The following is a 27484-nucleotide window of genomic DNA, read 5'->3' as shown; positions in this document are numbered from 1 at the left end:
AGGTACTACCTGAACTATGAGTCTCAGTATTCAAGTCAGCATGGCCAGCAGCAGGGGCACTCAGTCGTTTCCGTCTCTTACTCGGGGGTGACTCAGCTCTGGCATGATAGCCTCCACTGCCGTCACCCCCGACTTCCTCATCTTTAGAACCTTGACTGGGGGCATAACCAGCGGAGGGACTACTTCGACCAGAGGTCCCTCCAGCTCCTCCTATCGAACAGCTGCTATAACTATATGACACATCCGGTCTCTGCAGCTGTAAAATTGAAAAAAAAGTTTACTCAATTATGCCCAATTGAATATACAATGCATAACCGCTATTCTCCTTAAACTTTACAAATAAAGTAATATGCACACTATCATCAATACCACATACCTCAAACATTCTTTTCACAATATGTAATTAGGGTAATTCTGACTTTTCTTGCAATTTCTAATCTAAACTTTCTTTTAAGCAATTCCAATGCTTTACTTTAGAATGTGAGATTCGCACTTTTTTTTTTTTTTTTTTTTTTTTTTTTTGGTAAGGCACAGTTATTGAGATACAACCGGAAACCAATACCACAATATGAAGCCTATAGCCAAATTCATTTATACTACATATGGAAATATGATGCCTAACAAGACAAGGATCAGATTGGTTGAGAGTTGTTTGATAACCTCTGGTCTTTCATTAGGCTAAATATTCACCATCTTTTATGGCATATTGCATGGTTTTTTTATGTTTGTATGGTATTTTTACAAGGCATGGAACCAGTGGTTATTCAGCAACGGATCCAACGGCTTTACATGACTTCCGAACCACGTCGAGAGTGAACTTCTATCACCAGAAATACGCATCTCTAACTCCTAAATGGAATGCCCGAAAATCTAACTCGCAGACACCGAGGTGGTAGGCCAACAACAAACCGACCACGCCACTGAGGCACTGCATACTGCATGGTGGAAACCACTTGGCAGGCAGTTCACTACCACCCCTCATAAGATTACTGTACACATTGCAGTGATTCAATCGAACAATCAAAGAAAGGAGAGGAAAAACTGAATTACCGAAACCTAAACTTTGTATTAAAACATCCTCAAGAGTTCATAGGAGCAGATCACTGTGTTTGTTAAAGCTGCCAAGAATTATCCTAGCATCATCAGAAAGATAAAATAAAAAAAAAACTTTAAAAATCTACATATTAATCCTTCAGTAATGGCAGCATCATTCAGGGGTCATATTTTCAAAATAGAAGTCCATGGCTATGAAAAGAAATAAGACTCAGGATATACTACATAAGCAAGTAGTTTAAGAATTACGAGCCTTAACTACCCTTCCTAATGTTATGGTTACATCTTTCAAAAGTGATGGAAAAAGGTAACACATACACAGACAAGTACTATTCACTTACAATATATTAAACTTTGATAAAACTATTTATGAAAATGTGATAACAGAAAAATAATTTACATAGCTGAAATAGGAGAGTAGGAATTTGTGGTACTTAGCTGAACACTAGGGACATATGACACTTATTTTTACTTATCATCATCATTTATTAATTCAACCAGCCCAACAAATTCAAATAATTCTCTCTCGCAAAGCTGGCCCAATGAATTTATCCTTTAACAATAAAATTTCCATTTCATAATTTTCTAAACATGAGATTTACTGTTGGTTAACTTGCCAAAAAAATAAGGGTCTAGTATTAAAAATGCGCTTCAATAATTTAGTGACATTAGTTTCTTTAGTATGCATTATTAGTTTATTTACAGAAATTGCAATAATCACACAACAATCCAAGTCAAGATCACAGCAATGAATAAGAACACAGTTCAGAGCTATCAACCCTTTAATACAGGAAACACAAGAGTTGGTTTACATTCTATACCTGCCCTAATTACAGGCTCCTGATAAAGCTATCCAAATTTTCCAATCATAAATTTAGAAGACAGAAAACCAAAAGGGTAATACACTATTAAAATTACAATGAAAGACTGAAAAAATAATTTCAGAAGCCTTGGTAAATAGTGGCATATGATATTTAGATTCCAACATTAAGAGTAACATACTTCTTACTCCAAATGACCTGTCTACAAGAAACTGAGCTTGAAGCTGTGAGTAACAGTTACGGATTTTGTCGTCTTCATTTGTTTTCAAACCAGACGAAGCAACTAAAAAACATCTTCAATCATCACTTGGAAGTCTAAAAAAAAACAGAAAAAGCCAAGAAATTCATGAAGCTGTCATTACAGCCTGGTAGTTGAAATTTCAATGTCTGGTAAATTGGACAAGAGTCCTCGGAAAAACAAATGGAAAGACCTGCACAGAAAGCCCAAATAACTCATAAAGAACTTATGCCAACACAAAATCTATTAAGAATTTCCTCAGATCATCAGGAGGCCTTTAACAAATAAATATTTATATCACTTCAAAAAAAGAACAGAAATAAGGACATGAAAATTTACGTTTTGGCAGAACCTCATGTCTGTGCAATAGGAATGCAGAACTTGGGAGAGGCCACTCAGAAGTCTTTGATTCACTAAGAAAATTAATAAACTGAATATAGTTGAAATTATGACTTAAGATAAAAATACTGTAAGGCTAAATAATTTTAAGGTAAATATACAAACGACTTACAATAATAAAAGACTTTAATCAAGAGGTCAGCCTTCAAACAAACAATTCTAAACTTTTGTGTGGATGAAAAGTTACAAAACAAAACAGAGGACTTTTTCATTCATTTCACCAAACATCAAATTTGGATTGGAGATGGTACCAGAGACTGGCATCAATATAGAAATATATTTCATTGAGGAAGATAGTAAAGAGGAGAAAGGGAACTGACAAATATAAGACGAAACATGAACAAACAAGTCATGTAAAAGCAAAATCTGACACATGGTGGAAAGGCATGACAGCCTCACTAAACAGGTGTCAATAAATGTCACCAACTAAGGTGATCCCAGGTTTTTCATAAGTTTAAGTACAATCATACCTAAAATCAATATAAACTTTAGAATTCACTAAAAATATTTTAGACTCAGTTTGCACTTTGTACAAACGTTTAAGCAATTGGTATCATTGGTTCAACATCTTGTTAAACCACATCACAAGTCAGATGTAAGACTAAAGATAAAACTTCATTGTAAGGAAAAATAAAATCTATTAAGTAAAATCTTAATGGCATACGATAAAAGCAATCTTAATGTAAAATGATCCTTACTCCTAATTGATCCATATCATCTGAAGAGCCTGCGAGTCCACGGATCTTTAGATTTTCTGCAGTTCTGAGGAAGGCTGCCAGCTGGTCTTGAGCGATGCTAACTTCACCGTTGTACATAAATTCAAGTAGTCTTTCTAGTTCTACATGACCCACATCTTTTAGGATAACTATGGGGTGCTGGCACGGGTTGGCCTGTTATGAAAACAAAAGAATAAATAATATGCAAAAATTATAACAACAAATTTCTAAGGTTTTAGATTAACTGCCAAACTGAACATTTTATTCATAATTAATTGCTCCACATAACTTAATAAATCATATGCACATAAAAAAATGTCTTCATTTGCAAATCTAAAAATGCAAGAAACAGTTAGACAATGAATGATCTCATACCCTAAGAAGAGCCCGGAAATATGGAGAGCACGCAGAAAGCACCATCTTGTGGGCCGAGTAGGAGTGACCATCACAGGCCACAGTAACATCAACAAAATCCTCCTCGTCCCTCAGTGACTGAAATGCTGTAACAATTTTGACTGTGTAGTCATTCCAACGTAATGAATAATGCTGTTCTGACCCCATGTTGTCCTAGCTGTTGTGGTGTCGCTGAAGTCCTGAAGTTGGAAGTTTCCTGAATGCCAACACCGTCATCCGTCTCCCCTCCTTCTCCTCCTCCCCTCCACCTCCCCCTACTGCTGCTGCTCCACCTACTGCCACCTGCTGCTGCCTGCCCGCCGTCCTGCTGCTGGACGCTGCCTATATGGCACCACCACCCACACACCTGCAAATAGTACAAAATTAAGCAGAGATCAGAATGACTTCCTGGCTTCTATGTTATTACAGAGGATTCTTAATAAAAGTTACAATACTGTCTTTTCTGAATGAGCGATAGAGAATCAAGAACTGTATATAGTACTAAAGTGTCTGCCTAGTTACTGTACACTAACATCTAAAGTAGTGTCCCATTCACTACAAAACCAGACTATATTCTACTGGTGTCAGTCATTTTTATTGGGATGCTAACTTTAAAAAAAAAAAAATTCAAGGCCTAGAATTTTAACCAATAGTAAGCCGTACCTTTGGTTAAAATTCTTTACTACAATTCTTTTATGTGTTAAAATCTTTTTTGTTTCAAAATATGAAACATTAAAAAACTGTATAGATTTTTTACAATTCTTTTATGTGTTTCATAACATGAAAGTTTAAAAAAAACTGTAGAACAGTTTTTAAGGCATCTCACTGTGTAAAATAAACTTCTCTTTTATGATGAAAATGGAGCATTTTATGGAAGCCTGAACATTTAAACACTTAACACAGTTAAAGGTGCACTACATTTACAAACAAATATCTCACCTCATTAACCTTAGTCTAATGTTGACAATGGTTCTTCTAATTTCAATCATGTCTGCTAATGAGATTTTGCCCTACCTTCATCTTCAACAGCACTTGCTCAATTTTATGTCCACAATATACTATTGTCATCATCAAAATAAGCTGTACTCCATTAAATAAACAGCAAAAGATAAATAGTTTCCCCAGAAAAACTGAATTAAATGTCACACTTAAAAATTTATATTTATTAATAAATGAGACTGGATCAAAGCACCTAACTCGTGTTTTCAGTTAACAGAACTATACACCAGTGACTGTGTTTCTATCTATTAATGAAAAACCTTATATATCATCATAACAGGAGTAGGGATGATTTTATAACATCAAACAGCTTCCTATCACTATAAACATAGAACAGAATAGTTATCATGACATTTCAAGTGTAAAGTTTAAGCTTTAGAATTATGGAGAACAATGGGGTTATTGACGTCCGAAGTGTTCAACAATGGCATCACCACCACCTAACAGCCATCTGAATCTCCATCAATTTCAGATTACCTTGCTGGGGCATCCCCTTTAAGGCATGTAGCCAATGCAAGGCCTCACCTTTAAGACGAAGCTAAAACTGGTGTGTGATATGAACAATAAAATAAAAGTTAACTATTATCTACAATGGATCTTATGACATGATTGGCCCAATTTTATATATATTCTTAATATGTATTTCTCAAATACTAGGTTTTGAAAATAAAGAGAAATTTAAAAATATAAAAATACACAACCTATACCGTAAACTTAATTTATTTTGGCTTATATTGACATCATGCAATACACTATTACCTTACAAGATCTACGAATTCCCCAAAATTACAGTTTTGTATATCTAGTGCTGAAAATTCTTTACAAGAACATAGACCTGGAACTGCATTATATGAATGCTTTTTAATGAGATTAAAGTTTATGTAAGTAATGCCTACCAAGATGCAGTAAAAGGTACTTTGAATTTCTCAACAACAAACAGCAAGCCAATTTGCTGCTAGAGTCTCTCTCTTTAAGTTCACTCAATTAAATAACAGCACTGCACTGTACATCCAAAGCTACAAAACTTTAAATTTCTGGCCATTATGAATACAACATACGTAAAAGCAAGTGATAATCGTCCTATAAAAGTTAAATGCTGATCTACCTTCAACACTCATGTGGTCCAGAATTATCAAACCAAGATTTGAATGTTTTAAGAACTAGCATCAACCTGGGAAATTTGTGAATAAAATAAGATAATAAAGTTAACTTGGCAAGTGATAAGCTATCATCTTCCACAATAATTCAGCTTATAAAAAATAGCCTTCTTGTTGTCTAATCAGTTGGAAACATGTTTTCCCTTGAAATAATGTTAAATAAGAGCAAATTACAGCTACAAGTTCTTTATCAAAGATCTACTTTACAAACTGATGATACAATTTGAAACATCACCAACCATTTTTGCAGGCTGTGATGTTAAACTGTAAAATATTTATCAAAATTATTAGTTATCACTATAAGCAAAATTAAAAATTTACTGCAGTACCTTAAAATTCATTTGGCCCTATTTGTTTCTTATCCAATAACTGTTACAATCCATCCATATTAAAATTTAACCAGTGTAGGTTTATCTACAAGTACAGTAATGGCAATGGAGTAAATTAAGGAGGGTAATACAATGTACAGGACACTAGTACTGCAAATATTTTTTCCAAAGTAAAGCCTTATCATAAGGATGTTAGATTGGTTTCTTGAAATCATGAAAATTTTGACTACACTTGAGACTACAAACTCAATATTTTTCATAGGACGTATTTGGAAAATAATGGATATATAAGAGAACTTTTTATGTATGTATTCAGTAATCTGAAGAACTTGCATCAACATCCTATTCTTACAAGTACAAGCAATATAATTAACATTATTTTTCAGTGTTGTAAAAGTTAACTTTTCTACATTTCTGCAAACTGTTTTGTCCTGCCAATCAAGTTCTTAAATAGCACAACATCTGCTACTTTACATTAAAAACTTGAGAGAAAAAAAGTGTGTGTATATATATATATATATATATATATATATATATATATAAATATATATATATATAATATATATATATATATATATATATATATATATATATATATATATATATACACACACACACACACACACACATATATATATATAATATATATATATATATATATATATTATACATATATATATATATACACACCCTACCTAAACACCAACACCAACATGTCTTCTCCTTTGCACTTGGCATGTGTGAGTATGTGGTCTTATTTTGCCTTTTCCTTTCATAAAATCAGGTTATCTGTTAGTTTTTCTTCTTTTGCATTGTTTTTAAGACTGTAATTACTGTTTTTAATTTAGCCTGTATGTTTTGAGTAATTAATTTTTTATTTTCATTTCTTACAGACCGATGATGTGTGTAAGTAAAACAAAACGTTTCTAACAAATAATAAATACCTAATTGTATTGCTGACTGGCGTTTGCTTTAGACTCATGTTGCTTGTGTGTGTGGTGTGTGTGTGTGTGTGTGTGTGTGTGTGTGTGTGTGTGTGTGCTGATATATATATATATATATATATATATATATATATATATATATATATATATATATATATATAAGCGTGAATATAAATCAAATTATAAGATGTATATATGTGAGAGAGAGAAGATAAAATGCAATATCCCAAACCCCTCAACATGAATAGTAGTGACCTCACTTGAACTCAACCCCGGTTCTTTTGTCTCCTTTTCCCTACACAGACGCCAATCTGCTCATCTTCAACCATTCACCAGCCAAAGCAAGTCGCCACAAACGAGGGATAACCAATAACGCGCGTGTATGTATTTAGCGATTGGTCGACTGAATGCATTCAGGATGATGGCTGGTGGCCGTCAGTGCCTGATAAAAGAGGTTGCGAGTCGTTATGGGACTGTTGCTAACTGAGTAACAGCTTCAGAATGTTAGTCGTCTTAGCCGGGCTGCGGCTGTTGCTGCTTTAAAGGTCTTGAAAACTTAAGAAGGCTTTACATAATTGAGACGACCTCTCAGAAGCTGGTATTGAGAAGTCAACGAGCACGTAGCCTACACTGAAGTAGTTTCTTACTATAATAAAGTTGACTTCAACATAAGGCATTAGGAAACATCCGTATAGTAACGGAGAAAAACTTATATGAATGAACGTGTAAAAGTCCCCAAACGACATCCACCGTAGCATCGCTTGCCAATTCTTGTGTGACGTGAACTATTACGCAATACCACCTACCAGGCACGGAGGACGAGGTGTCTGCCGCATCTGGTGTAATGCGCCAAATGGACTTCATTACAACCAGTGGTGATTACACCAACACACGTATTATACCAACACACAGGTACCCAGGGGGCGGCGATGAACAGTCATTCAAATTTAGGAAACGTCTAGAGTATTTAAGAAATAATAAAAAACGAGGACTCTAAAGATATGAGACTGACGACGAAACAAAGAAAAAACAGGGATTAACGAGAACTGAGAGAGAGAGAGAGAGAGAGGAGAGAGGAGAGAGAGAGAGAGAGAGAGAGAGAGAGAGAGAATCACTTCCACTTTCAAACGAAGTGCTGAACAAATGGGTAAACTACCTACGTAAAAAAAAAAAAAAAAAAAAAAAAAAAAAAAAAAAAAAAAAAACCCCTTACGACAGTAGACCTTCTTACTACACTACTCTTCCTCTGCTCCTTCTCTTCCTTCTTCACCTCTCTCTCTCTCTCTCTCTCTCTTATTCACATACATACACGCACACACACATGTACGTCTACATTACATGTGACGTCACCCATTCCTACGGCAACTGCTCTGCGCCAAACAATGAATGAAAATCAAAAGACCATTTCAAACAGCCATCAATAAAAGCAGAGGAATCGAGACAAATAAATCTGCCGAAAACAGATGACCAGAAGAGAGAGAGAGAGAGAGAGAGAGAGACTTATACAAGTATCAAGGTCGAAGGACCACCCCACCGATCGATCTCAAGGACACGGACACGAAATGTCAAGACTCCGAGCTGAAAATGCCACACCGCTCATGAGTAAGTCACTACTACTTCGACTGATGTATACCTACTCCCCCGCCGGCAGCAGGGAGGTCCTGCAATGACTGACTGATTGACGGGATTATCACAATGCGTCAAACGTGAAAGGGTCATGCAAAATTTCATATGATATATAATATATATACATATATCTATATAGATATAATATATAATATATATATATATCTGTGTGTGAAGCAAGTGTTCATATCACCAAACCATAATAACCGATAAACACTTCTACAAAACTACAAGACTAGGATCTATCAATAAAGGGAAATACAAAAATTTCGTACATTCTCCATCCAGTATTACTGTGCAGCAATAAACATACAAAAACATTTATATATAATGTGGAGAGAGAAAGTAAACGATCACATTAACATATCAAGACATAATTAACAAGGTTAACTTCAACCAACAACACACAAACACACACACGCACATTTCCAAGAGCTATTTACTGGTGGCCGGCAGAGGCGGAACTATTGATTAGGTAGCGTAGGCGTATTCTAGATCAGCTGTTTCCCCTCCCCAAAACCCTCCACTTCTCCCTATCTCCCTCCCTCCTCTCACTCGCTCCCTCCCTCCCTTCCCACCGACATGTCACTCACCAAGGAACCAGGTCTCTCTCTCTCTCTCTCTCTCTCTCTCTCCGCACTCCCTTGAATTTCTCTTCTTCATCTTCTCTACTTTTTTTCCGACTTCCTCTCTTCTCTCTCTCTCTCTCTCTCTCTCTCTCCAAGCATGTGTCTCAGTTCCAGTGTCAAACAGTTGTTTTTTAAAGGCGAAACAACATTTTCAGTATTACAACAAGGAAACTGCAACAAAAAGACAATAGAAATAGAAATAAAAGGCGACAAAAGAGGCAGCAGGGGAAAGAACAAAATTATTTCCTAAGTCATTCGTTTTGTGCACAATGAAAACAAAAAATTGAAACGAAACTTTCATATATATATATATATATATATATATATATATATATATATATTTAAAGTATACGTATATATATATATATATATATATATATACACACACACACATATATATAGATTATATATATATAATATATATATCTATATATATAATATAGTATATATATATATATATGTGTGTGTGTGTGTGTGTGTGTGTGTGTGTGTGTGTGTGTGTGTGTGTGAAAAAAGAAACCTGTCTATTAAAAAAGGATGGAAAACGTTTAAATTACGGAAATGAAAACTAGAAACAAATTCGTAAGGCTACCATCGCTGACGGAAAAAAAGAAGAAAGTGCCGACAAGTAGCCACAGCTTGTGTTCTAGTACGGTCGGCTTTAAAAAGGTCAGAGAGAACAGCGAGAAGAAAGAGACAGCTGTGAAATTGCCAATAACTCGTTCAAAGTCGAGAGACTTCGGTGTAAAATTCCTATGACTTCCAGCCTTTAATTTGGGCTTCACACTCAAAGTCACCACAACTATACCTTCCTCCAAGAGCGCAGTGCTCCTCCTCATTCATCGCTTCTACGAGATGGATTTGACTGACTGGTTGATTTAAGGAAACTTGGTTGATCTGACTGACTTCATTTGGATGACCTGGTTTACTGAATGATTTATCAAAATTTGGATGACCTGGTTGACTGACCGATGTATTGAAATCTGGCTGACCTGGTTGACTGATTTATCAAAATTTGGTTGACGGAATGACTGAAGAAAATTTAGCCAATTAGATCGACTGACTGGTTTACGAAAATCTGGCTGATCTGACTGCTTTGGGACAACCTGACTGGCTCAACTGACTGGTTTAAGACAATTGGGCTGATCTAGCGGGTTGGTTGATGTGGGAACATTTGGTAATCCTGGGTGAATGACTTAAGAAAATTTGGTTGATTTGATTGACTGATGTCGAAAATTGGCCTGTAAAGCCATGTATTAAAGAGCTTTCAGCCATTCAGCGCTATGAAAGGTGAAAAAATGGAGCTAGACTGGTGGATAGCAAGATGGAAGAAAGGAAGTGGTAACAGAGGTAAGGGTTAAAATGGGTGTAGACAGTGTCTACAGTGCACCACGTGAGGCACGTTTGTACGAGAGAGCTCTTGTGTGTCTTGAATGGAGTATACAGTCTAATTACACTATCGCTTCAAGTAGTGATGATATTAAAAACTTGACGTACATAATTAAGCAAGTGTGGCAACTTACGGTTCTAAATATCCATAAGGAAATTGAATGGCGAGAATGAAGGGCAAAACACTTCCGTGTGATGAAGCCTCCCCACCGGCCAAAAATACATCGGAGGGAGCCCTGTCTGTACTGACGAATCTCGCAACTCCCGCATACACGGCACAGAAATACGATGACAGAATACAAGCTCCTAAGCATAGTTATGGAGGCGGACGTGAAGATAGAGACAGACACGTATTACAAGTTCATTCGCCACATGCATGCACAAGTCGTGGTATCCGACCAAGATTCTTCATTTACACGACTCGATAAATGCCACCGAAGTGATACCAACACTGGGGGCATCGGCACAGCCAGGCTAAGAACAGGACCATCGCAAGTGAAACACTCACAAAATACACTGGCAATGATCCCCGTGGTCCAATGGTGACCAACCATGAGGGCAAAGAGTGCCCCAAATCGATCCCCTAAGAAGGAAATGAATTAGGCCGGTTTCTTGAAAAATCCTTCGCGCTAGTGATGACATGTCCTGGTGAACAAAGTGACTTATGTTGGGAAAGATTCTTTGCAGAAAATGGGACACGATATGAATAAGTATTTCCGCTAGCTTTGTCTACCGTCCTAGCTAGTGTTCAAAGGGATTTGTGCCGACAGCGTCAAGATTTACAAATTAGTTTTTGAAACGGCAGGAGTTGCGCAGGTCAAATATCTATTTGTGTTAGGTACATATCGAAGGTCCTGGGTCATAATGGGATTCCCGTGAATTGAGATTATCAACGGACTTATGAGGTCGTTCAGCGCTAGAAGGTAAACTGACAGTGAGAGAGTTTTACAAGTGCAACAGAAGAAAAACCTCGCAGCAGTTGCACTATGAATCAATTGTTAGCAGATGGTTGAGGAAAATAAGACGGAAGAAAGAAAATATGAACAGAGGTACAATAAAAGGACTGAAAGAGGTCTGGGCGGAAGAGGTGGTTTAGATTGGGGTAACGATAGGAGTTTGACATATTACGAATATGCCGGTGATGCTGTGTAACACCTGCGACAAGACTTACTAAGCGTGCAGATTGCTTAACAGGACGCATCGTATATATATCCAAAAGGGACTCAAATTAGATCTAAGAAAATCACAATTAATGAGGACGCACTATGTTACTATGTTACAATAAAAGGCTGAAATAACATGGAGACTAGTTCACTCGGGTGAATCTTCCAAATATTTAGGAACAATGAGAGAGAGAGAGAGAGAGAGAGAGAGAGGTACATCTTGACACAAACGGTTCTGAACACCCGTTAAACCTTCCAAGACTATACAAATGTTCGGTTAACAACTATAAAAATTCCACGAACGAGCCTTTATTCACCCACGATATTTTCACTCAATTCTTATGATGCAAGGAGTGAGAAAAAAATAACAATAACAAGAAAAACATCGAGGTTGGGCCAAAGGCCAAGCACTGGGACCTAGAACAGACTCTTAGTGTCTGATGGAGGGCGAGAAATAAACCCCTAAAAGTAAAAGTAAAGTAGGACATCATTCAGGGCTGGAAAGGAAATTGAGAGTAGGTACGTCTGAAAGATGTAACAGGAGGAAAAACCTTGCAGTTGCACTATGAAACAATTGTTAGGAGAGGGTGGATAGTAAGATGGAAGGGAGATCATATGAATGGAGGTAAACACAGCAAAAGGAACGAAAAAGGTTGCAGCTAGGGGCCGAAGGAGGACGCTACAAAGAACCTTTAATGAGGTGCCTATAGTGCCGTGAGGTGCACAAAGAAAAAAATAACATAGCCCGCTGAGCCAAGATTGGGGGCGTCTCCAAACGAACACTGAAAAAACTGAAATTTAAACAGTCAGCAGACGAGAAAGGAGAGGAGCAGAGAAGGGAAGAGAAGAAAGCTGAACTATAAAATGCGACAGAAATAATGCAGCGACGTTCATAAAAAGTGCAAACTGCTCTGCTACTCCAGACTGTACCGTACTTCTGGTTTATTATTTATTTACGCCCAGACATGCCACGCCACCGGCCACGATAAGCCACCTAGAAATGTTTCCAGACAAATGTCACATACTCAGACAGCATTAGCCACCACACAAATGTCAGTTATGCAATTTACATTTCATCCTGCAACACACACACAGAGAGAGAGAGAGAGAGAGAGAGAGAGAGAGAGAGAGAGAGAGAGAGAGAGAGAGAGAGAGAGAGAGAAATTTTTGGCCTAAATATACTGTGGTCCTAGAGAGAGATTATCTACAGTTTGTCCTTTTCACAAAACTAAATAAATTAATAAAAAAAAACATGATAAAGAAAAACAACCAAAGCTCTTTCCTTAACTACAATATCAAGCTTGTTAAGAGTACTCTAATCCCACTCATTTCTTTTATATGCTCTGAGGCTTCCTGGATTTTGCCTTCTCTACCCGACGTTATCTGAATTTCGCCTTCCCGAGAGCCCTAAAATGCCTTCATGCATAAAGTTCTGCGTTTTTCGTTCATTTCATCTGGTGTACTTTCAACTTTCACATTTTACTCTAGCAGATATTTCATTTCGTCAACGTCTGTAAAGTTATAAATTGTAAATATCCACCATTATGCAGACATTAGATGACATATTTTCCATTATGCTTACTACAGATAATATTTTGCATACCATAGATAACATATTTTCCATTATGCATACTACAGTAAGATACCATTTTCCATTATGCAAACTATTATAGATAAAATAAACATTTTCCACTATGCATACTATAGATAACATATTTTCTTATTTGCAATTTGTACCTGTGCTACACTTACTTTGTATCCCCATCTATTCCCGTAACTGAGCGGCAATCAAGCTACTGCAAACACGGAAACAGAACTTCCTGGCTTCGCATTAGTTTAAAAGATAACGAGAGGGGTTTTGTCAGCACATCCTTCCGCGAGTTCAGAAGCAAACAGTTCACACTAAACAACACATTTCAATACCGCATGACTATTCACTCTAAGGAATCCAACTGCACCCTATGCGATGATCAAAGGACGCTGAAAATACAAAAAGGACCCAAAACGATAGAACAGAAACGAAGATATAATTCAAGCTAAAGGCCAGTGCTGGGACCTACGAGGTCATTCAGGGTTTAAAGGGAAACTGACAGTACGAAGGTCTGAAAGGTGCAACAAGAGGTAAACCTCGCAGTCGCACTATGAAACAACTGTAACGATAATATTGCTCGTAGTACCTAATACTTTCACTCCTTCCCTTTGTCTGGGTCACGTGACAAATATTCCTAGATATTATCGGAATTGGAATATATATAAAATTTAGGAACAAAGTCAGGCGCTGGGACCTATGAGGTTATTCAGCCCTGAAAATAACGTTGAATCACTTGTCAGGAGAGGGTGGAAAGTAAGATGGATTGAAGACTATGAACGAAGGTATAGTAAACTGAATGAAAGGCGTTACAGCTAAGGGCAGAGGTGACGTTGAAAAGAACCGTAAGTAATGCCTACAGTAACCATGTGAGGTGTACTGACGGCACTAGCCCCCTGCGGGTTTCCATATTATCCTATTATTTACTTTAAAAAAAAGTCAATATGAAAACATCCAATTAATTTCCCCACCATACAATTTTACCCTACCCCATACCGTAGGCAAATTAATACTTCATCAAGAATGTCAAACCCTGGCCTAAGACCTTTCCGTCTGTGTTAGTTTCTCTCTCTCTCTCTCTCTCTCTCTCTCTCTCTCTCTCTCTCTCTCTCTCTCTCACACACACACACACACACAAAGTGCATCTACTCGCAATTTTTTCTTCACGTTAATTTTCAACCTCCTTACTCTATTAGGTATATAATTCTTCTTGGTTCCATCTCCCCAAATCATACAGCAAAAGAACTTACGAAATTTGGGAATTAATGAAAAACTTTTGAATCATCTAATATATATATATATAATATATATATATATATTATATATATATATATATATATATATATATATATATATATATATATATACAGAGAGAGAGAGAGAGAGAGAATCATATACATACTATATACCAAATTGCCAAAAAAAAAAAACATTAAGTTTTTACACAAAAGCAATTGGGGGTAAACAGCCAACAACCAAAACCTACAGGGGACAGAATTAAAGAGAGAAATCCAAGCGAGTGGCATGACAAGATAAAAACCCGAAGCGATTAACCATAAATTAGACTCACGGCCGAACGTGAATGGGAATGAGATATGCGAATCAAGATGCCCCTCCAGGGCATAAAAATGTGGTCATCACCAGTAGCAGCTGCAGCTACAGCAGCAGGTGGGGTTGACTCGTCCCTGGCTGAGAGAGAGAGAGAGAGAGAGAGAGAGAGAAGAGAGAAGAGAGAGAGAGAGAGAGAGAGAGAGAGGGGGGGGGACAGGGGAGAGAAAGAGAGAGAGAGAGCAGACGAGAGAGAGAGAGAGAGAGAGAGAGAGAGAGAGAGAGAGAGAGAGAGAGAGTAGTAGTAGTAGTAGTAGTAATAGAACAGAATATACAATTTAGGCCAAAGGCCAAGCGCTGGGACCTATATGAGGTCATTCAGCGACGAAAGGGAAACAAGAGAGTAAAGGTGGTGTGAAATAAGTAACAGGAGGAAACCCCCGAAGCAGTTGCACTGCGAAGCAATAATTTTGTCAGGGAGGGAAGAGACAGATGGACGAGAGAATATGATCGAAGGTGTAGTAAAATGAATTAAAGGGATTGCAACCAGGGGCTTAAAAAATTCGTTTAATCAGACCACTTAGGTGATTGAAAGCTCTCCTAGGGCTGTCCTGAAGGATTAGATATTTTTACGTGGCCAGGAACCAATTGGTTACCTAGCACCGGGAGGACCTACAGCTTATTGTGTGATCCGAACCATATTATATGGCAAAATTAATTTCTAATCACCAGAAACAAATTCCTCTGATTCCAGATTGGCAGAGCGGGGAATCGAACTCGGGGCTACCGTATCGGTAGGCGAGAACGGAAACAACTTGTCCAACGAGGAATTAACCAGGGACCCAAGTTAGTTTGTTTGTATGGTGTTTTTACGTTACATGGAACCAGTGGTTATTCAGCAACGGGACCAACGGCTTGACGTGACTTCCGAACCAGGGCCCTAAGCACTTAAGAAGGGACGCTGCAAAGAATCTTTAAAGTTATGCCTATGCCTACATGTGCAAACGTGAGGTGACCCGTGGGCACTACTTCCTTACGGGGCCTGGTCCCAATAATTGGCCTTTTTTCCTCATCGGTCTCGCTAAGTTCGTCTTCTTCAGAAGCGAAATACATCCAGGCAGAGGAAGGCGACCTTCACTGAAGAGGGCCGCCCGAGCGAAAACAATATTCCCAAGACGACCAGACGCATGTTGCTACCCTGGTTCGAAGAGAGACTGGACCAGTAACGCGGAAGTACAGCCTTATCGCACAATATTAAGATAGCTTATCGACGCATGCCCCCTTGATGATGCCACCTCATCGCGGAGACCAGCGTGACCTCTCATGCCCTTAACAGGATTACGCAATAATATAATTGCTTTCCAAAGAGCAAAACTCCCACGAACCACGTGTCTTACGGTCTTGCATTCCCTTTAAATACCAGGCTGCCAGTAACTATTTCGGTGTGAAGCTATTAGCGTCATAATTAAGGCATGACTGACGACGTAGACACGTCATTAGCATCAACCTAAGCGGTTATTCATAATAATATAAATTTCTATATATATTTATACATATAATTAATTAAGGAGAGGAGGGGGGGAGAAGGGAGAGGAGGGAAGAGAGAGAGAGAGAGGAGAGAGAGAGAGAGAGAGAGAGAGAGAGAGAGAGAGAGAGACTAAAGGAATTCTTTCCCCTTTTCCTTCTACCAAGCACTGCATCCCAATCCACAGAGACGTGTCAACAACCAACAATCATCCCAAACAAGATAAAAGGGAGAGGAGCACCATTGGAAAAAAGGACGTGTGCATACGAGTGATGTAACTACAGCTCATTTTCGTTACCATGGTGGGCAATCCCGTTCCAAATATATGAAGGATACTAAGACCATCTTTAAAGGTATATAGTGTGTTTTTAAGATGCATTGGTAAATAATACATAATTCTTATATTCCTTCCCAGAAGTACAGTTTCGCTCTTTGGTGTCTCCACCAAGAGATATCATGACGGGTCTTCAATTGTCTTTATTACATTAATCTGAATAGCAATATAATAGTACTTAGTATTAAAACATTAAATTTATACGAATTAACATTAATTTCATTATACGCTGTCATATTTTTGTCTTTATATCCTGCAGAAATGGATATCAGTGCTAAAAATATTCATGGCTTCCAGTAAGATACTTGTAATGCCTTGGATCCCAAACACATTTTTACAAATGATCAGAACGTAATCATAACTGAAACCGAATACATAGTGGAACATACTCATGGTCTCTTGACTTCCAGGTCGGTCAGAAGTATGGGTTCTACGCTTTCATGCATGGTCCAAAACAAGGCGAGGTCCGACTTCCAGCTTACACGGGACGCGCGCAAGATTTTCCCCTCACGCGTAAGTTATAAACAATATATTCTTAACTTTTCACGTAGATTACTAAAATCTACGGTCACATAGCACTTGTGTCACCCACGAAAATTAAATACGCTATCTTTTATTAGAAATCATTTTTATGTACGATTTAACATAGACGTTCAAGTTATTTTTTACATTTTCATTCTAATAAATAAATCATAAATATCCTATCCTGAAATTCCCGTAACTTTAACTCAACGTGAAACACCTTTTTCAGACCTTTTTAGGCTCTTCCATAAACGTCACCTAGCAACCCCCCCCCCCCCCAAGCCACAACAACACAACAACAAAGTAGTTTGTAGGCTTATTCGCCGAGTAAGCGAAAATAAAAGTGCTGATCTCCATTCCTTATGTTACCGATAATCTCAGCAACCTCTTCCTTTCCTTTCCCTGCCCATCCTCACTCCCCATCATTAAAGCCCTTCTATAGCAATCAGAGGATTCCCTGCAAGCCTGTTTTTTTTTTCTCGGGGCGAGATAAATTCCTCGGTTCTCATGCCATGAACTTGCCGAACCTTGCGTTACCGACATCGCAACCTCGGTTCCCAATGCCTACGTTCTTCCCTCTCATAAGAATTTCTTTTCTGCCAAGTTTTACGACAGCTACTAGCGGATAGACAAGCCAAGTCATTCCAAGCCTCTCCTTTTGCTATTCCTCGAGCTCTCGGACACAAATTCGTCTGCTCACTCATTCTTTTCTCCGTCAAATTGCTTTCCAACTTGCAACTGGCATCGCCTGTCCTTGACTGGAAAACTGCTCACCAATCTGGAGCGCTTTATCTAACGGGTCCTTCTTGACCAAACAAGTCAAGACCAACCAGTGTCACAAAAACCCAGCCCTTTCTCCCTATACACCACCGTTCACTTCGCTGCTGGGTGGCTTCTTTTTGCTTGTAGACTCGACACTGCAAGTACTTCCCCCCAAGGTCTATAGAGATACGTGTATTCCTACAGAACTTGCTTCAACCAATACATCAAAGCAACGTCTATAGAAATATGTATGTATCCCTACAGTACTTGCTTCAACTAATACTTCAAAGCAAAGTCTATAGAAATATGTATCTCAATAGACCTTGCTTGCAATAATGTCCCTTTCTCTCTCCGGGCAATGACGTATCACCCACTAGGCCACCGATTCACAATTATTTTTTTTTTCATTCCTACCCCGAGATATTAAATCTATTTCCTTGGAAGCAAGACTACTATTTTATGGGATTGTAAAGGTGTAATGTTTTTGAATTCCACACACTAACCCAAATACAGATAAGTGTTTACAAGAAAATGTCTGTACCTTAAAAGTACAAAAATGTGTGGTTTCGAATCTAGTACAGTAATAAAGCAACAGTAAGTCAAGATCATCATGAAAAACTACCGGAACGAATGTGTCCAGGTAAGCAAATTTATATGGAACCGATATAAGCAAAGCAATGTTTATTAGAAAATGGAATTATCTCAAGAGGCTACACTATGTTGGCGAGAATGAAACAAACAGGCTAGCAAGGGTATTTTATATGGGAAAAACGATATGGTACTTGAGGAATTTTTCATCTATACCGGGGGAACCAGGCGATTCGAGCATATGGACTGTATGGGCATAACATTTCATCAAACAGACAGGAGACATGACAAATAAATTATAAATGAAACACGTGACAAACGATGACACTTTTTAACTGTGGGGGAGCATTCTAGATTTACATACAGTCGAGGTGCCAGGATCAAATGCCATGAGGAAGTGGTGGGCAGTTTTAAAGCAAAATGTAAATCAGCACATTGTATATACAGCTCCGGAGAAGCATTACAGTAGAACTGACAGATGTGAAAAATGTTGAGGAAGTATGTGATGCACATGCCAAGGTTTAACTGCAATTATATATATATATATATATATATATATATATATATATATATATATATATATATATATATATAATTAGAAAATTACGTAACTTTTTTAAGGGAATGAGGGATAATAATGGTTCAGTGCAAAATATGAAACCTGGTCTCAAACAGAGGTGGATTACGTATCCGGGTCAAATAAAAAAAAAATTTACATGAAAAGTGATGAAAACCGGAGATGAGCATGTGTTATCACACGCTTGTGGGATACGACAGACTTGAACGCCGTGGAATGGCTTATACCCCTAGATTCTGGGTGTGGATCAATGAAAGTACAGAAACTTTATTGTTAATACAGCTTTAAACCGATTTGAAAGAAAAAATTCTATTCAAGAGTAATTATCAGAAATGGGGATAATCACGAAGAGAGGACGAAACATTTTCAAAAAGAAAATATATTTGTAGCGGTATGTATTTGGGAACAAATGTTTATATGTATCTTTAACGAGAGAAGAGGTGAATTAAAAAAAAAAGCAGGTTAAGTAATAAGACAGTGGTAACTGCATAGGTTAAAGAATAAAAGCACTACAGCTGGAATCTTAAAAACCGAAGTTGAAGTCATACCTAATTGCAGACGAAATGTGTGGCTGTTTTAGCTAAATTAGCACGAACGATGGAGATGTAAATGTACGTATACAATGCTTGCCCTCAAGAAGTCTTAGAAGGTGAGAGAGGAGACACGCTACTCATGGTGTTTGTGTTGTGTAAATAGGACCTTTGACAGGTCTGATCTTTTTGCAATGGGACTGATTTTGTCAATGACTGGTGGCGTTCTTTTCAATAATGGCAAACCCCAAATTAAATCCCAAATTAAATGTAAGTAACTTTACTAAGGACGAGAGTCAAAAGGCCTTGCAGCGGTAATCCACTGTTTCACTTCCCGTCATGGACTTTGCTGTTATGTATTTATATATTCATCACGTTCCAAACTTTTCGTGATTCAGTTATACACAATATGTATACATGTATAATATGTATGTATATATATATAATATATATAATACACACACACACACACACACACACACACATATATATATATAATATATATATATATATATATATATATATATATATATATATATATATATATATATATATAATATGTAAATAAATTCTTCTGATAAAACAGGCTACGTCTCAAGTATAAAAGGCCCATTAAACACACTTGTTTTAAAATAGTCCTTAGTTTTGTGTAATAAACCAATCCGCATACCTAAAAACTTGACCCAAACTATTACATATATATATACGCTTCGCAATCCCACGCACCGACGCTCACAGATAAGCCCCCTCAGCTGTGAGTACTGTTTAAAAGCCCTTATCTTCAGACGCCCCTTATCAAAGATGGGGAGGGGTGGGAGAAGGGCGCGAGTTGGCAGAGTTTAAACCCATTACTCAGAATTCACTTTTTTTTTTTTTAACATCTCTCCTAGCAACGTTCATCCCGACTAATAATAGCAGCGATAACGTATCACAGGGAATCGACGTGATAAGAACGTGTCTCAATTTTTCCGAGAAGAAATACGCTAGAATTACAATTCTCCCAACAACGCTGATTACACAATATCACAGCAATCTATAATCCATAAATATATCCAATCAAGCGTACAATTGAACTAAAGTTATAAGATACGAAAGTAGTTCATGGACAAAAAATGACACATGGATCCCACATTCTTGAAACGAGAAATACACTTTATGACTCAGAGAGAGAGAGAGAGAGAGAGAGAGAGAGAGAGAGAGAGAGAGAGAGAGAGAGAGAGAGAGAGAGAGAAATTCCTTCAGCCTCTGCTTGTTTTCGATCGAAAGGTCAGTCGTATCATGAAAGCTATAGGAAATTGTTTTCAAGTGAGCACCTATAACAAAAGAATACATAGTAAAAAAAAAAAGCATAGATTGACAACAATGAAACAAAGGATCTAATAAAATAAAGACCGTATAGGTAGATAAACGGAGCAAACGTATTTTGAAGCTACTTAACAACAAAGTTGTGTAGGCAACTCTGACGTAAAGTAATACAAAAAAATATATAAAAATATAAAAAAAACAAGGTGAAAATACAGACAAAAACGAAAAAAAAAAACCTCGCACTTATTCTTAAATATTTGTGTGAGCTAAATCTGTCACAAACCAGTACAATATAAAATTTAAGGCGAGGAATATATATATATATATATATATATATATATATATAATATATATATATATATATATATATATATATATATATATATATATATATATATATATATAAAGTACAAAATAAAACTGAAGGGGACCTCTCACCAACAGCCACACTTCTGAGAGTATGCATTCGGCCACCGCGCACTGATAGCCTGGAAGACACCCAGATCTCAAGGCTTCGTCTCATGTTGGGTAGAATCCAAAGCCGTTGAACTTCACTCGATTCCCTCGATTCCCACTGATGCAATGTTGCAAGGATGCTCCCTTTTATAATTGCTCACCTACTTTTCGTCATCATATGATGCATGCCCAAGCGAATATTATATGAAACATCTGAGACATAAGCTCAATGTGAATGATACGCGATTCACGTATCGCTCATCAAGACTGCTATTTTTTTTTTATATAGGCATTTCTAAACCATAAAGGCCAAAGCTACCAGCTACACTAGGGAGCTGATAGTTACAACACAGTCGATATAAGGAAAACAGACCGAAACAAAACAAATCAATATGGCTAAAAAGGCTAGAGACGATACACAAGGAACACTTCCATAAACCCCTTCACGTGTAACAATCGTTCTCCCGAATATAATGGCAAACATGATTTGTAACCTTCACGGCAACTGTCCGGAGTGCTGCAAGGTTGCGGTCCCCCCCCCCCCCCCACCTCCTAATGATTCACGGGGGCATAATGCGAGATATTTACCTTGGCATAATGTAGATCCGTGGGCATCTGCCTGTCAGCAAGGTCCATTGATCAATTTATCTTGTAAACTTTGCTATAGAGCAAACCTTGTGGGTTATCGGAGCAATTCGGAACATAACGATGCAGTCCTAATCACTTTGTGAGGACAGGTTGACATCTGCATAACGGTATCATATCTACAGTCAGTCACTCTCCAAAAATATACATTAATATTCTGAACTAAAAAAAAACAGATGTTTCCTTAGGAAATTTTCATGAAATCCATTGCTCTTCATAAATACCTCCAAACATTTCATTGATAGCATTGCCTATAATATATGATAACCGATGTTAACAAATGATGATAGAACCAGCTTCCTTGGCAATCTCAAATATAAAATTCGTTGACTTTCACAAGCAAGAACAGTTTTGCTCTTTAAAAAAGAAAGAAAAAGAGTAAAAACATTCCCGAAACATATGGCAGGTTTCATGCAGACAAAAAACAAAGCATGGCCACACCTATATCACAGTATTTGACGTTCAGCAAAATCAGTCTAAATGTGTAACAAATCCGTGAGAACGCCATGGCGCTCATTAAAAACGAAATTTTTACAAAGTAAGAACATAATGCTGCCGCCGCTGCCAGATGACGTTGAACTTGTGCTAGAACGGACTCTTGCTCATGAAGAGCAGCCTATTCGACATGAGATCGAATGGCGGACTAAAATTTTAAAAGACTTCATCATTATCCTGCCACGTCATCATGTACATTAGTGGCTATGGGGTTAGGTTTGGCCTTCGGGATAGGGTAGGCTGCGTGTAGTAAGACCTCAAACCCACCACCGCACTGGCTTCAAACGAAGAGCCGTCCACATTTTCCTTCACTTCAGGATTAAATAAACTTCAATTGTGGGCATGGTCAGTAAAGAGAATACACAATACAGAATCAAGGCCAAAGGCCAAACGCTGGAACCTACGAGATCATTCAGCGCCGAAAGGAAAACAGCACGAAACAATTGTTAGAAGAGGGTGGAAAGTAAGATGGAAGAAAGAATATGAATGGAGGTACTACTGTACAGTAAAAGTCAAGGGAGGGGCTGCAGCTATGGTCCGAAGGGAACACCTAAAGTAATGCCTGAGGTGCTCCCCGTTTAGTACACTGATGGCACAAGCATAAACCCCCGACGGGGAAGGTCAGTGAAGGGCAAACGTTTATCACAAAGCCCGAAGTCCATTTGCCGGGTCATGGGCAAGGGTATAGACATCACTATCTAGAAACTCAATGACGTACTAGAAATTGCCAACAAATTTTTGAAGTTTGGTATGATCGCCAATGGCCGGGCGACTGTATATTAATAAATAAAATTATTCCTTACTCCTACCCATAACCGAGACTGAAAAGCTGAAAGAAGGATCTTATGATTCCCAACTATGGTGACGATTTTGATGTAAAGAAAAAAAAAATCCATGGTTAAAACTAACCATTGCTCATTTGGTGCCTTGAGAAATTACATATGGTTTTGTAACCACTTAATCTTACATCGGACATCCCTTGGCGAGATGAACCTCATATTGAGAGAAGTATTTTAAAGGCAGCTGGGTACTAAAAGCCACAAACTTCTGATCAATTTTAAAAACACATTTCTGTAAAAATAAACTTTAAAGCCACAATGTTTTGACAAACTGTAGATTCAGTGCGCAGTCCACACATGTAAAGTTGTAAGCAAAGCCATAGATATACAACTAATTTCTCAACCAAACCGACATAACCCACACCTTAAACCCTTGCTCAATGGCCCTTCCATGACCTTGTGACTAATAATTCAACAATTAAAACGATACAACAAACATCGCTTTGCCACGGGGCAATAGCCATAATGGCCTCTTTCACACACAATGAACTACAGGAGAAATACGAAACTTCCAAAATCTTAAGTGAAATTTTTTCATTATTCAGTTCCTTCCATTCAGCTCCGCGGCATTTTCCTGCACGATTACGCCACGTGGAAACTTTACAGAGAGAGAGAGAGAGAGAGAGAGAGAGAGGCAAACGTCCACAATCTGCGTCACAAGAGGTGAATAAAGGACGGACGCCATGCACACACACACACGCCCAAGGTCACTTCGTAGGTATAGACTCCTCATGAGCACGGGGAAGGCCAATCCTCATGGTCTAGCCACTTCTGCAACAGAAGCATCTATGCAATGTGGACAAACGCGCGCGCACACACACACACAAACAGTATGGCGCTGCAGTGCGCACACTTGAGCGGAGACGGGAAAAACTGAAATCTCTAGAAGCTGGAGTTACCCATTATACAGTAGACGTGCGTTCGTGGACATGTATTGACAAACAAACAACTGTGCACTAGACCGAACGGTTGAGAGCACTGTCTCTAGGCATGCACGAACACTGCACACCACACCAGAATGCACGGAGAAGCTCGCATCAAGCAATGTCATCCTAAAGCTAGGCTTCCTGCAAGCACACGGCTATTTTTTCCCCTCCGCCAAAGTATATTAAGGCATTTTATAAATGCTTTCATAAATCCCGAGCAGCAGTTTCCTTTTTTATTTATTTATGCAATCAAGACTCAAGATATGCGTGTGTGAGTATAAAGAATATGTGTACGTATGTGTGTATCTTGAAAATAGCTAAAGTAGGAAAGTTGTAGCAAGTCTTGAACGCACGAACAATATAAGACTGCCCCCCAGCAGTCTTTCTGGCAGCAGCAGCATCACAGGATTAGGGTCTTAACATTTCTCTGAGACTGACTACATGTGCATGAACACACACACGCCACGTTTTAATGAACTAGTATTGAATGGGATGATACGAACAATAAAGGCTGCCGGTCCGTGTGTATAAAAGTTTATTAACACTCGCATAATTAGTACAAATAAGAAAGATATATATATATATATATATATAATATATATATATATATATATATAATATATATATAGAGAGAGAGAGGAGAGAGAGAGAGAGAGAAGAAGAGAGAGAGAGAAGAGAGAGAGAGAGAATCTACTCGCAACCAGCTTTGCATGAAAGCCAGAGACTAAAATCCGTCCCGGGAGTTGCAGGCAGAGAATGCTAGCACAAGGGCACGTCGCCCGAAGCCAAGCATGGCAGCAGGAGCGCATGCATGCATGCAAGCAGGCAGGCAGGCTGTACGCATTGTCTCAGCAAGCACAACCCTCGCAGAAAAATCCCGCAGAGTTTATCGCAATCCTTGATGCTTGCCGCCGTCCGCGGATTACGAGATGGAGGAGCGTTTTACGGTCAAGGTGATCAGTTCCTCGGGCAGTTTCACAAAGCCCAACAAGAGAATGCAACTTTTGATATGCTTGACAGGAGAAACATTTTAGATAAGGCCAACAAGAGAGGAAATTCGGTTAAGCCCGACAGAGAGAGCATTTATGATGAGCACAAGAAAAAAATTAAATATGGCCAACTAAAGGAAAAATATCCATATAATGATGATGAGCACAAGAATATAAATTAAATGTGGCCAACAAAAGGAAAAACATCCATATAATGATACTCATTTTCGCAACGCCCAACAAGAGAATACAACTTTTGATACGTCTGACCAAAGGAACCTTTTGCACAAGGCCAACAAGAGAGGAAATTTAGTTAAGCCGGACAAGTGAAAGCATTAAGATGGACCCTAGAGCGCGTATTTTAAATAGGGCACACAAGAAGAAAATCTCCAAATAAGTCCAAAAAGAGAAAATTTCTGTATACGCCCAAGAGAAAAGGACTTAGATAATCCCATGAGAAATCAACTTTGCTAAGCCCAAGAGAATGGAACAAGATAAGCCTAAGATGAAAGCAAAGAGAAAGCATTATAGAGGAAAGGATAAATACCAAATTAAGCTTTCTCAAGCGCAAAACAAAAAATAGCAAATTATGCATTCATAGTATAATATGGAGTAGCAAAATGAGCATCCACAAGTACGAAACAAAAAGTAGCAACGTAAGCATTTACATGTGCAAAGTAAACAGTAGCAGTATAAGCATTCAGAAGTGCAAAATAAAAAGTATCAAAATGAGCATTTACAAGTGCAAAATGTAAAGTAGCAGTATAAGTATTAAAGTGTAAGATAATAAATAGCAACATTAGCATACAATAGCTCCAAATGCTTTCAAGTCACACTCGTGGCAAAAACGTAATTAAGTACATGACAGCCTAATGGAGCCAAGATGCAACCGATAATCAAGAAATGGCCTTAAGCAAACGGCATTTGCGTCATTCCATAATTCCGTGTATATATATATATATATATATATATATATATATATATATATATATATATATATATATACTGTGTATATGTGTGTGTGTGTATCACGTGAGGGCAAATTATTCAAGACATCTACCCGATGGCCCGAGAAAGGTTGCTTCTATAAAGAGTAAACTAGAATGGATGGTTAAAGCATGCACGGACGGGTCCAATGAAGGAAGATTCATCCCAAAAATAAACACGAATGGGTCGTCTTGGCATTGAAACCTGAGGGTCCACGACCATAAGACGGTAGTGAATAAGGTAACAACTATGAGGGATGGCACTTACGAAAAGAACTGTGACACTCGATTATTACTATTATTATTATTCAGAAGATGAAATCTACTCATATGAAACAAGCCCACCGTTGCCAAGGTCTCGAAATTCAAGCTACCAAAGAATATGGTGTTCATTAGGAACAAGTAAGCGGTAAAGAGACATGCAGAGAGAGGAGATATGAAGCATTAAAAAAGCAAAAAAAAAATAATTAATACGACAAAAATGCACCAAGATGGCAGGAGAATGGAAATAGGGTAACAATGCATCGCGTCTTCGGTGGAACTTGTGAGGTTCTAGTTGCATGGCGTCCTCCGGGAGGCTGTTCCGCCTGTTCCGCAGTCCAGATGGGAGAGGAATAAAGGACCTCCGGAACTGTGAAGCTGTGAAGGTCGACAGCGAGACACATTTATATACTGGATAATGGTGCTGCTATTCAGCGAATCTAGTTGCTCTCGGCAGGTGAAGGGGATCAGGGATCAATTGTCAATGTGAATAATAATATTGGGCATAATTTTCCGTGTCGAAAATGATGACAATGGTTGCGGGTCCACACTAAAACAGTATGGGAGTATATGGTCTTTAATGGATACTAAAAGCTTTCGAACCTTGTACTAGGCTCATCTGACTGAAGATGAACCTAGTACAAGGTTCGAAAGCTTTTAATATCCATTAAAGACCATATATTCACGTGCTATATTATTGTAGACCTGCAACCAATAATAATAATAATAATAATAATAACAAATCATATCCC

At 38.0% G+C, this 27484-nt stretch overlaps 1 protein-coding gene across 15 annotated transcripts in view; it reads right to left on the bottom strand.

Moving 5' to 3' along the window:
- LOC135215561 (protein abrupt-like) overlaps nt 1–27484 on the bottom strand; it is a 156774-nt gene that overhangs the window by 116649 nt on the left and 12641 nt on the right. For all 15 annotated transcript variants that reach the window (XM_064250399.1, XM_064250402.1, XM_064250404.1 and 12 more), the window contains 3 exons: nt 3603–3987; nt 3210–3401; nt 10–256 (listed from right to left, as the gene is read on the bottom strand). In XM_064250399.1, coding sequence (XP_064106469.1) covers nt 10–256; nt 3210–3401; nt 3603–3788 — 625 coding nt within the window. In that variant the 5' untranslated portion in view covers nt 3789–3987. The remainder of the gene's footprint in view (nt 1–9; nt 257–3209; nt 3402–3602; nt 3988–27484) is intronic.

Source organism: Macrobrachium nipponense, chromosome 5 (genome assembly GCF_015104395.2).
Source record: "Macrobrachium nipponense isolate FS-2020 chromosome 5, ASM1510439v2, whole genome shotgun sequence".
NCBI lineage: Eukaryota > Metazoa > Arthropoda > Malacostraca > Decapoda > Palaemonidae > Macrobrachium > Macrobrachium nipponense.
Note: the sequence above shows the minus strand (reverse complement) of the source record. Positions and strands in the feature narration are given on the sequence as shown.